Here is an 11,084-nt window from a genome sequence, read left to right as displayed (position 1 = left end):
CGGCGGAGGGAGGGGCGGGGGCTTGTCCCTGACCGCGGCTGCGCGCGCGGGCCGCCCGCGGCGGGGAGGAGAGGCGGCGCTCGCGCGTGCGCGCGGCGGGAGCGCTCTCCCGCTGCCGAAGGAGGGGACAGCCGGGGGCGCGCCTGCGCCTTGCGCCTCCCGCCCGCCCAGCGCCCGGCAGGGGGGCTCGGTGCGCATGCGCGCTGGCGCCCGCCGTCCCCCCCCGTGCCCCGGAGGGGGGGTTGCTGCGCATGCGCGCCGCGCCGCCCGCCCCTCGCCAGCAGCAGCAGCAGCGGCGGCGGCGGCAGCAGGAGGAGGAGGAAGAGGAGGAGGAGGAAGAAGAGGAGGCGGCGGCGGCGGACTCTGGCTGTGGGGAGCGTGAGGCAGCGCGGGCGCCGCTGGTACCCGGGAGCTCCAGGTCCGGCCGGAGGAGGCGGGAGCGGCCCGGAGGAGGAGGAGGAGGAAGAGGAGGAGGAGGAGGAAGAAGAAGAAGAGGAGGAGGAGGAGGAGGAGAGAGGAGGGAGGAGGAGGAGGAGGAGGAGCCTGAGCGGCGGCGGCGGCAGGAGGAGGCGGCGGCAGCAGCAGGAGGAGTCAGGCGCCCGGCCCCCCCCCCCTCCCCTCCTCTCCCCCCGCTCAGTCCCCGTTACGGCCCCCCCCCCGCCCTCCGCGCTCCGCAGCCACCACCATGTCGGCGCCGGCGGCCAAAGTCAGTAAGAAGGAGCTCAACTCCAACCACGATGGGGCCGACGAGACCTCAGGTGAGGCCGCGCCGGGCCCGGAGAAGGAGAGAAGGGGAAAGGGGGGGGGGGTGCGGGGGGTGGTGTGGGAGGGAGAGAGTGAGGGAGGGGGGGGGGCGGGAAGGGGAAAGGGAAGGGAGAGCAGGGAAGGGAATGGCGGCCTCCGCCGCGGCCTCCGCCTCGCCCCGCGCCGCACCGCCCGCCATTTTCCTCAGCCCCGCGGGCCGCGGCCGGGCCGGAGGCGGGAAGAGCGCGGTGGCGGCCGGGCGGATGTGCAGGCCCCGGCAGCGGGAGGAGGAGGAGGAGGAGGAGGCCATGTTAGCGCCCTTTTGTCTCCGCTCCCCGGCCCGGCCTCCTTCCCCAGGGGCGCAGGCGGGGCCGGCCCGGGGGGCGCTGCGGGCTCGGCTTGGAGCAGCGGGGACCCCCCCCCTTTAACCTCAGCCCGCCCGGTTGAGGAGCCTTGCCCCTTTTTCTCTTCACCCTCTTCTTTTTTTGCCTTCCCCCCCCCCCCTCTTCCTCGCTCGGCGGCCGCCGGGCCTCTCTCATTGTGCTCCGCCGCCGCCATGATGCTGCTCGGCCGCCTCCTGGGCTCGGCGCCGCCGCCGCGTGGTGCTGCCCCCGCCGCGCCGCGATGGAGCCGCCGCCGGGGCCCTTCCCGGGGCCGGCCCCGGGAGCCACGCGGTGCTGCGGGGGCCGGGCCCAGGAACCGCCCGCGCCTCCCCCACGTGCGATCGCGGCGGTTCCTCTCCTCCGGCTTTTTTTTTTTTTTATCTCTTTCTTTTAATTTTTTTATTATTATTTTTTTTTTTTTTTTCCGAAATCGGCCCAGCAGCGGGGTTTCTAACCGGTGGAGGAAGGGCGCTGCGAGCTCGCCTGCCTCCTGCCCCGGCTCTCCGCTGCCGAGGGCCCCGCACGTGTTCGCCGCACCTGCGGGTTCCGCGGGGAGAGCTGGCTGCTGCTGCGGGGATGGGAGCTGGGAGCTGGGGCTGCACCGCTCCGGCTGCTTCCCGCTGCCGCTCATTCATCCCCCAGCACGCTAGGTAAACAGGCGGCCTTTAATCGAGAGCTTTGCCAAGTGTTGTCCAGGGGAAGTTCTGCCGCGAAATTATCTGCCCGACCGTGACTTGGAAGGGTTTTTTTCCTTGTTTTCCTCATTCAACGTGCTTTTTGGTTTTTTGAAGGCGACGTGTTCCCAGTTATGCTGTTTCCATTGATGCTGTTGTCCCCTCTAAATTATTTAATGCTTCCACGTTCCTTTAAATCTGTTGGTCTTAGATGTGCAACTTCTTTATTACGTTCTTAGTACTAACTGTCGGAATTCGTTTACCATTTAAGTTGACTTGTAAAGCTGTATAGAGGAACGTGAGCTGGGATTTTTGGTGGTAAACTTGGTCCAAGTCCCGTTTCAGGAAACTTTTTGGCGCTTCAGCCATAGTTTTCCTTGAAAGTAGCTGAGGCTTTATGGTTTAGTAACACTTAAGACACTCAGTAGAAATACCTTTGTACTTGTAAAATAAATCTCTAGAAAAGGTCTAAGGAGAAAACTCCAAGTGATTTGTCAGACTTGAGAATTAAGGGATTTTGATGCATTTTCATTCTTTTTTCAGAAAAAGAGCAACAGGAAGCAATTGAACACATTGATGAAGTACAGAATGAAATAGACAGGTAACCATTAAAAAACTTGAGAAGTTTTTAGGGGGAATTAAAAGACTTATGGTAATAAAATGTTTAGTAAAGTAAGCACTTGGTAGTAGTTCTCAGTGTCTTCAGACTCCCACATGATATGCTTGAGTTCTGGCCTGATCAGATGTAACAAGTATTTGTGTAAAATCAAAAATCGGAAGAAACATCCTGATTTCTTGTTTAATTGTTTAAAGTTAAAAATACAGAGCTTGAGCTTAATTTTCTAATTCACTGTGATAGTTTTGATAAAAGGTTTATTCTCACTGCTTTCTGAATTTGTACGCTGCTTTGCAAAAAGTATTTTCACATTTGTAAGCAGAACTGAAAACTTGGTTGAAAAGTTAGCTTTATTATAAAACTTTATTATATATTTGAGTGCTTGTAGAATAATAGGTAGGAAATCTCACAGAAAAATTAGTTTCATATCCCCAAACTCTGTGGGTTCTGTGTCAGTGTTTGCCTGTATCTTACCTCCACATGCACTGTGCTACAAAGTGCAAGTGACAAGTAAGGCTCTGTCCTCATGGAACTGTTACAGTCTCAGGGCTCTAACCTTTACAAAGCCAACGAAGTGTTAATGTCTTTAAGACTTTAATTGTGTGTGGTACCAAACTGCTTTTGTTACAGTCATGCTTTCCTGCCCCAGAATTATAAAGGGCAGGTGATAGTTTTATATGCTGTCCATCTACAGGTGACTTGCAAACAAAACGCTTAAGAGGCTACTTAGCATAAATAAGGGTCTGTCCCTCATGTAATGCTGCAAAACCTGTAAAGAACACTTCATTAGGATGAGCGTGATTGCTTCTGGTAGTGTATTTCCTAATAGTGGTTACAGGTTTGGGTTTCTGTTTTTTTTTTTGTTTGAGTTCCCTCATTTGTTGTGCGCAGCTGACTAGTTTAATTAAATCTATTCAGTTTATAGCTAAGTACTGATGATACATCTTCAAATTTCAGTTCTCTCTCCTGAGGTTAACGTGGCTCTGTCTGTTACAGACTGAATGAACAAGCCAGTGAGGAAATTTTGAAAGTAGAACAGAAATACAACAAACTCCGCCAACCATTCTTCCAGAAGAGGTCAGAATTGATCGCCAAAATCCCAAATTTCTGGGTAACAACATTTGTCAACCACCCACAAGGTATATTTTTAATACACCCCTTTTTTTTTACGCCCTGTAAATTCAATATTTCCTTGCTTGTAACGCGAGCCTCTTGTGTCTTAGTGTTTTCTAGGATAGTTACTTGGCATTAAACAGAAGCCTATGGGTACATATGCAAACACTTCCTTTCTGTCCTAGTGTGCGTCTTATAAGCTTTTTAGCTCTTACATTTGTTAACCAAAGGAACACCTTGATCGCTAGAATTCCATGGTAGTTTTCTTCTTGTATTATAAAGTACAGGCTTCACACTTCATCAATTAATAGTCTCTTTTAAAGAAAATGAGGATTCTGGTGTTTTATTTTTTTAATTTAGGGTGATCTCCTTAGGACTGTTGATAATGATATGCTGTTTCCAACAGGACAAAAAAAACAAGTCCATACACTGCCTACATTGGGCAAACCACATATCTGGAAATCTGTTTTAGAGAGAAGAATAGATATATGCTGCTTTTTAATGAACTGCAACAAGTAAACATAACATCAAAATCACAGATGCCAGTAGTCTGTTGGCTGCTACCTCAAAAAAAATGGGCCACAAGAAGTCAGCCTGGACAAACGTGTTGCTTTTCCCATTTTATATAATGTCAATTTCCTGTATTTCATGTCAGTGACACACATTTCAGAGCTTTGTTAATGTGGGACTACTGATTCTATCATAGTATCTGCACTGCTGGGAGAAGAAGACGAAGAAGCACTGCATTATTTGACCAGAGTTGAGGTGACAGAATTTGAAGACATCAAATCAGGTTACAGAATAGATTTTGTAAGTACATTAAACATTCCTTCACTTGTGACTTTGCTGCTTTTTTGAATGTGGCTATATATTGGGTTGTAGTTTGTAACTTAATCTCTTCAGTTATCTGTTTAGTACAAGATTTGACTTGGCACATGTATGCTTACATTGGTGGGTTCTAACTCTGCTTTCAAATCTGCAGTATTTTGATGAGAATCCATACTTTGAAAATAAAGTTCTCTCCAAAGAGTTTCATCTGAATGAAAGTGGAGACCCATCTTCAAAATCAACTGAGATCAAATGGAAATCTGGAAAGGTACGTATCTGTGCATCTGGGAGAGATAATTGCTGCTCTACATACTTTAGCTTTCATTTATGTTCCTTTTACTTTCTTCTTTTTATTTTTTTTCTTAATTGAAGCTGCCTCTTCCCCCTTCCACCCCCTCCCCACTTTTCTATATATGTAGCTCTTGCAAGGTTTGGCACACACCATATACGTGGAGATCTGTAGTGAATTCTCTTGTTCAGTTGAGCACCACAATTAAGACAGCGAAAGTACAAGTACGACCAGATGGAGAGAGTAACAAGTACTCTAGCTTGTCTCTCTTTGGAATGGATCTAGGCTGTATTTTGTTGTTTTAAGATAATTGTGAAATTAGGAATTCCAAACCCAGTGGGGTTGGAAGGGGTGGGGCAGATAGGGGGTGTCTAATTTTTCTATTTTTCTTAATTTCCCTTCCAGACACCATGTCTTTAGAGAAGTAGTATCCACACAATAATGTGGGCATATCTATTTTCCAGACAGTATTAAAACCAAATTAATGTTCTGTAGTTTCTGTAATAGTTGGGAGCCCTTTCATTTTATCCTAAAGGCTTTGAAATTCGTATTTAAAAGTAGAACTGGGGATTGCTTTTAAATTGCTGCTTGTTTTGTCACCATCAGGACAAGAAAACCTTTTTTTCACTGAGAACTGGAACTTTTCCTATTTACAGAAATCACAGTCCTGAACAAAGCAGCTGAATGGTCTCACAATATACCACAAAATTAATGTGAATTTTGGTACTATTCTTCATTAAAAAATAAGTCTATGTGTGTATATATATATATAATGTTGTGATTCTATGAAGAAAGCAAACTTTGGGAGTTTGGAGTTACCTTACGACCAAATAAAGAATAAATAGAGGAGAATTGCTTTCTTTTCAAACTTAGCAAACAGTGTTGCAAACTTGCCAACCTTCTGGGGTAAGGTGGTGGATGTATTTTCTCATGACCATATGGTTTAGTGGCTCGTGCTAGTTTTTATTCACTTACTACAATTAATGGCCTTAAGACTTCAAAGCAGAAAATCTTGGGTTAAGAATGCTAGGTGGTTCTTTATCTCACTATTAAGGACAGAGCTTAGAGGTGTGGAGCCTGAGTGTTTCTTAAATTGTGTTTATGAAGCAATTGTAGCATTTAACTACAATAACAACTCTTGGAGTAGTATTAAGCACTGGTGAGATCTTTTAAGTTTGGCATTTCAGTAAACATTTGTCATACTTGGGCTGCCCTGTGACATGGAAACATAAAGAAAAATGCAAGATCCTGTGAGTTTTCAGTATTTCAGTGGAAGGCATTAAAAGAAGCAGGTGGGTTTACTGCTGAGTGATACCTTTTGCTATTAGTCCTTTTGGTTCTAATCGTTTCTTTAAGATTAGTCCCTGAAAGAGGGAGTAAGTGACTTCTTGTGGTTGTTAAGACATGTATGCTTCTAACTGGTACTTCTTAAAAAAAGAGGGAGGGACACAATGCACATACTGCTGCTTTAGGGAGCTTCTCAACTTTCTTTTCAGGATCTGACAAAACGTTCAAGCCAGACACAGAACAAAGCCAGTAGGAAGAGGCAGCATGAAGAGCCAGAAAGTTTCTTTACCTGGTTCACTGACCACTCTGATGCAGGGGCTGATGAACTAGGAGAAGTCATCAAGGATGACATCTGGCCAAATCCACTGCAGTACTACTTGGTAAGTATAGCACTGCATTGTTGCTCCGTGTCCACCAAAGCACTCCGCAGGTAAAAGTGAATTTGATCACTGTAGTTAATGTCCCACGTGTGTCTTTAAGGTTCCTGATATGGATGATGAAGAAGGGGAAGGAGAGGAGGATGATGACGATGATGAAGAGGAAGAAGGATTGGAAGATATTGATGAAGAAGGAGATGAAGATGAGGGGGAAGAAGACGAAGATGATGATGAGGGAGAGGAAGGCGAGGTGAGCATTCGTCCTTTACCTCTTCCATCTCTGGTGTATGAGAATAAGAAATTTATGAGGGACCTTCTTGTAAGTATAATGAGCCATTGGTACAAAGGTGAAGTAGTTTTCTGTAAAATCTTTGACAAACTTATTGGAGGAGAGGAGTAAAACTGTTAACTGCTTTAATTTGTGGCATGGCTTCAGTGTAGTGATGATTACATTTGTGTACGTGAGACTGCAAATAAATAATTTTAGTGAACTTACTGCAAGGAAGGTACTCAAGATGATTTAGGATATTAGCATCTCTTCTAGTTTAACAAAATTTATTTGGTGAACTTTCTAGCAGAGTTTTACTTGTAAAAAGCTCTTGCTGATGCATCCAGTTCTGTCATCTTCCCACATGTTGATTTATTTTGGCTTATTGCCAGCTTAGCCAAGATTCTTTGGGTTCAGGAATTAGCAGTTTTTTGTAGCAGCAAGTGGGTTTCCAGAGACACCATTCAGGGTGTTGGTAACTTAAGGCTTAGCATTAGCATGTTCCTGGTTGTGGAGGCTGGAGGGCTGCTGTGGCACCAGACACTCTGTATTCTGAATAATGAGTTGTAGCCTAGAATATTAATAAATATACTAAATAGTCTTTCTAAGTATTAAACTTACGCTAGTTTTTGTAGTGATTTTTAAGTGGTGGATTTTTTTCTAATATGCATGATGTGTTTTTCACTGCGACATCCGATATTAACTGACTTCTACATGGATCGATATTCATGGCAAGTGTTACTATTCCTTAGTGAAGAGGGAGAGAGATCTTCATGAGCAATACTGTAGGGCTGTGGTCTCTCGGGTAGCAAAACATTCTGGTTATTGCATTTAAAAGGTCGTGCTATCTGAAGCTTAGTGATATAGATTTTTTTTTTAATTGTCGCTTATCTTTCAACAGGAGGATGAAGGAGAAGACGACTAATTGAACACTGATGGATTCCAACCCCCCCCCCCCCCCCCCTTTTTACCTTTTTAATTTTTCTCCAGTCCCTGGGAGCAAGTTGCTGTCTTTTTTTTCTTGTGCTCAGTCGCCTTGTTCTCTTGAGGTCTCTTTTTCTCTCCTCTACACCATGGTTCACAATTTATTTTGGGGGAAATACCTTGAGCAGAACACAGTGGAAAAGAATCTACCAGTTTCTGTTTCAAGTTCATTTTTATCCCTTTCTGTCTCAAAACAAAAACTGTTTATGGAATCAACACACCATGTTCTGTGGGAAAAAAGAAAACCTTCTGCTCCCTTCACTCTGCTGGAAGCTGAAGAGTGCTAGGCCCCTGTGTAGTAGTGCATAGAATCTAGCTTTTTTCCTTCTTTCTCTGTATATTGGGCTCAGAGATTACACTGTGTCTCTATGTGAATATGGACAGTTAGCATTTACCAACATGTATCTGTCTACTTTCTCTTGTTTAAAAAAAAAAAGAAAAATAAAAAAAAAAAACGGGGTTATAGAAGGTCAGCTGGGGTGGGTTTCAGATGTTTGGGTGGGTTAAGTGGGCATTTTGACAACATGGCTTCTTCTCCTTTGGCATGTTTAATTGTGATGTTTAACAAACATCCTCGCAGTTTAAGGTGACACTTTTAAAATAAAATCTTCTCCTAATGATGACTTTGAGCCCTGCCACTTGATGGAGAATCAGAGCAGAACCTGTAGGATCTTATTTGGAATTGACATTCTCTATTGTAATTTTGTTCTTGTTTATTTTTAAATTTCTTTTTTTTTTTTGTTTCACTGGAAAGGAAAGAAAGATGCTCAGTTTTAAACGTTAAAGTGTACAAGTTGCTTTGTTACAATAAAACTAAATGTGTACACAAAGGGACTGGTTGGTCTTCACTGAAAGAAACAGCTGTAATACCCTGTTTTGACCTTGCTTATAGTTTCTTGGCTTTTTTGGGGGCATTTGGTCAGTATTTATGTAGTGCAATGCAACCTTGTGGTTCTGTGGACTGATACTCAGTTCGTTCAGGTTCCATTATTACAGTATTTGGAAAGTGTTTCATCTGGTAGCTACTCCTGCACACTCCGTTTTTTGAATTACATAACTGTAAGACGAGGCTGTAGGTGCATATATACTTTGGGTGAAGACAGACTATATATATATATATATATTCATAATCTGCAAAAAGAAAAATCATTTGATTCTTAGATATTTTTTGAGTAAGTAACTTGCAGTACTGTATCTCCAGTAAATCAGTTTGCATGAAAAAAACCACAAACATGCAAGTTCAGAGTAAAAAGACCAAAGGGTCTCCTAGTAAGACTTTGGTGGCTTTGGAAGTCTTTTCAGTTGAAAATAAATCTTAAGTGCAAGCTAATGTTTTGGGCTATTTCAATTAGCAAGATTCTTTGTGAAGCTCTTGTATGAAGAAGTTGCTACTTCACTGCTTTCTTCTCTCAGTAGCAGCATGTATATATGCTTTGGATGTACTTTTTTTTCCCCCATGTTAAGAGACTGCGTTTGAGTAGCTTATAATGATTTCACATAGAGGTCGTTGGTACTGATATTCCGCAAAGTGTAATGAAAGTTGTTTTTAACATGCTGTGCTTCTGAAATATTTAAAAGATTGTATTAGCTAATCTCAAATTCAAACAGCTAGTTCTCTTTGGATGTGTAGAGAAGACTGTCTTCTGGGAAGACTTGCTCTTATATTCTCTGATTCCTTTTCCTCACAGAATTTGCTGTAGTCAAATTCTGCTTTTTTTGATGCTTAGGAATACACGTAGCAGAACAAGATTAATCTCTATTTGAGAAGTGCCCAAATAACATGGGGGGAAAGAGTATTCTGTAAGTGTCGGGTCTATCTTGGATTCAGTCCAGTTATCGGAGACAATACAACATCCAGTCTGCCTGTGATCAGTGCAAAATAGGGCAGCCACATACTTTATTCCATCTCAACAAAAGCTTCTGCCCTGATCTTACTGTTTGCAGAGCAAATTATTTTAATTGTAATGGTTTCTTGCCATCTAGAGAGAGAACAAATGTAAACTATGAAGTCTATAATTTTTTCTTTTGATTCTTTATTGTTATAAGATTAAAGTCCACTACCTGTTGCAGTAGCAGGTTGATGTGCTGTTACTTGCCCTGATGCCTCATAAATGTTACTTAATTTTTATGTAATCCTAACTGATTGTAGTTCTTTAAGGAAAAAGAATCTTTAGCTAGTCCTACTTCAATGCTTTGTGAAAAATGCTGTGCCATTGTTGTTAACATGTCTTTGTTACTAGCAGAAAACATTATAAAAACTGTTTTGAAAGTAATCAAAGCTTCAGGTTCTGTAAAGTCGAATACCATGAACAAGAAATGAAGTGTCTGGATAGTCAAAGGCTACTTTTGAGGTTTTTGTACACATTTACACATTCTTTAGGATCTGACAGGGTGACAAAACACTCTTGCTACTGTATTAATAATACTGAACTTCCTGTGAAAGTTACTGGCTTACTCCAGGCAGTGGCTAAAGAGTAAGCTAACGTACTAAAAAAGTAAACTATATTGGATAAGTGTAATCTTAAATCATTATTTTTTTCTAGCAATGGAAATGAGTAGGGATTAACACATTTCTCTGCAACACTGAAGAACTACTACAGATGGCCATCATGTGCTCTGACTGTTCACTTAATGTCTAATTTGACTGAATATATGTAATGGATGCCCATTTTTACTTGATTTAATCTGTTTATGCATACAAAACGCATTTAAAGGTAGATGTCCGCCTTGGATAAGAATGGGAGATTAACTCTCATTAAACATCTGTGTCTATCTCTTGTTAATTCTCCAATGCTGCTTGAGCTCCTCACATCCAGTTAATCCTGCTGAATGAAACTTGTCACGGGTGGAAGCTGAATTTAGGCTTTGTGGCCTGAATTTCCAGGGTTAGAATACAGAATTGGTGGCAATTTAAAGCTACTGTGTTGGGGCTGTATGAATTAAATGACTTGAAGGTTATTTTTATTTTAAGTTTGAAATTTAATTGCTATAAAATGGAATCTTTTGTCTGTAATTCCTAGTGCCAAAGGAAAGCAAATATATCCATGTGTGTAAATAGGTTTTTTAACATATCGTGTGCTTATTCATAGTTGTCAATATAGGTTTTGTCCCTGTAAACAACCATTATCTGAATCAATTTCTTAGTCATTTATGCCATTCATTTGAATCTGTAAGCTTCTTATTTGTACCACTTTAAAACAGGTGCATAATGGTAGCACTTTGTTTATCTGATGCTGTTCCTGAATTTCGAAGCCATGCTTTTTTCCTTTTTTTTTTTTTTTAAAAAAAAAAAAAAGATTGAAATCATTTCTCTGATGTACCTTCAAGCTATCCTTCTATTTGAAGGAATTAAAGTACCTTTAACTGTTACTTGATGTTACCATTTCTAAGAGTCTTTTTCAAAAGAATCAGCTAGTAGTCCCCAAGCCTGCATCATCTTTCAGGGGTGGAGGTGATAGTGCTCACTTCTTTTATGGATTTCAGGTGCCCAGTAGGGTAATGGTGACAGGAGGTCATCGCCG

The 11,084-nt window shown here is 42.9% G+C and overlaps 1 protein-coding gene across 1 annotated transcript; it reads left to right on the top strand.

Annotated features, from left to right (window-relative positions):
* The first annotated feature begins 610 nt into the window (after nt 1-610).
* On the top strand, nt 611-10,834 carry SET (SET nuclear proto-oncogene). The gene is made up of 8 exons (XM_084298774.1): nt 611-758; nt 2,345-2,402; nt 3,414-3,556; nt 4,237-4,340; nt 4,513-4,626; nt 6,144-6,314; nt 6,415-6,561; nt 7,481-10,834. The coding sequence occupies exons 1-8, from the start codon at nt 686-688 to the stop codon at nt 7,502-7,504; spliced, it is 834 nt and encodes a 277-aa protein (XP_084154900.1). The 5' UTR covers nt 611-685; the 3' UTR covers nt 7,505-10,834.
* Nucleotides 10,835-11,084: the final 250 nt, after the last annotated feature.

This window comes from Netta rufina (assembly GCF_964035555.1).
Source record: "Netta rufina genome assembly, chromosome: 20".
Taxonomy (NCBI): Eukaryota; Metazoa; Chordata; class Aves; order Anseriformes; family Anatidae; genus Netta; species Netta rufina.
The sequence above is the reverse complement of the archived record's forward strand: the minus strand, read 5'-3'. Positions and strand labels throughout refer to the sequence as shown.

Coding starts and splice junctions, on each gene's coding strand:
- SET (XM_084298774.1), top strand. CDS start 686: ATGTCGGCGCCGGCGGCCAAAGTCAGTAAGAAGGAGCTCAACTCCAAC. Junction 2,403..3,413: donor GTACAGAATGAAATAGACAG/GTAACCATTAAA, acceptor TGTCTGTTACAG/ACTGAATGAACAAGCCAGTG. Junction 6,562..7,480: donor ATGAGGGAGAGGAAGGCGAG/GTGAGCATTCGT, acceptor ATCTTTCAACAG/GAGGATGAAGGAGAAGACGA.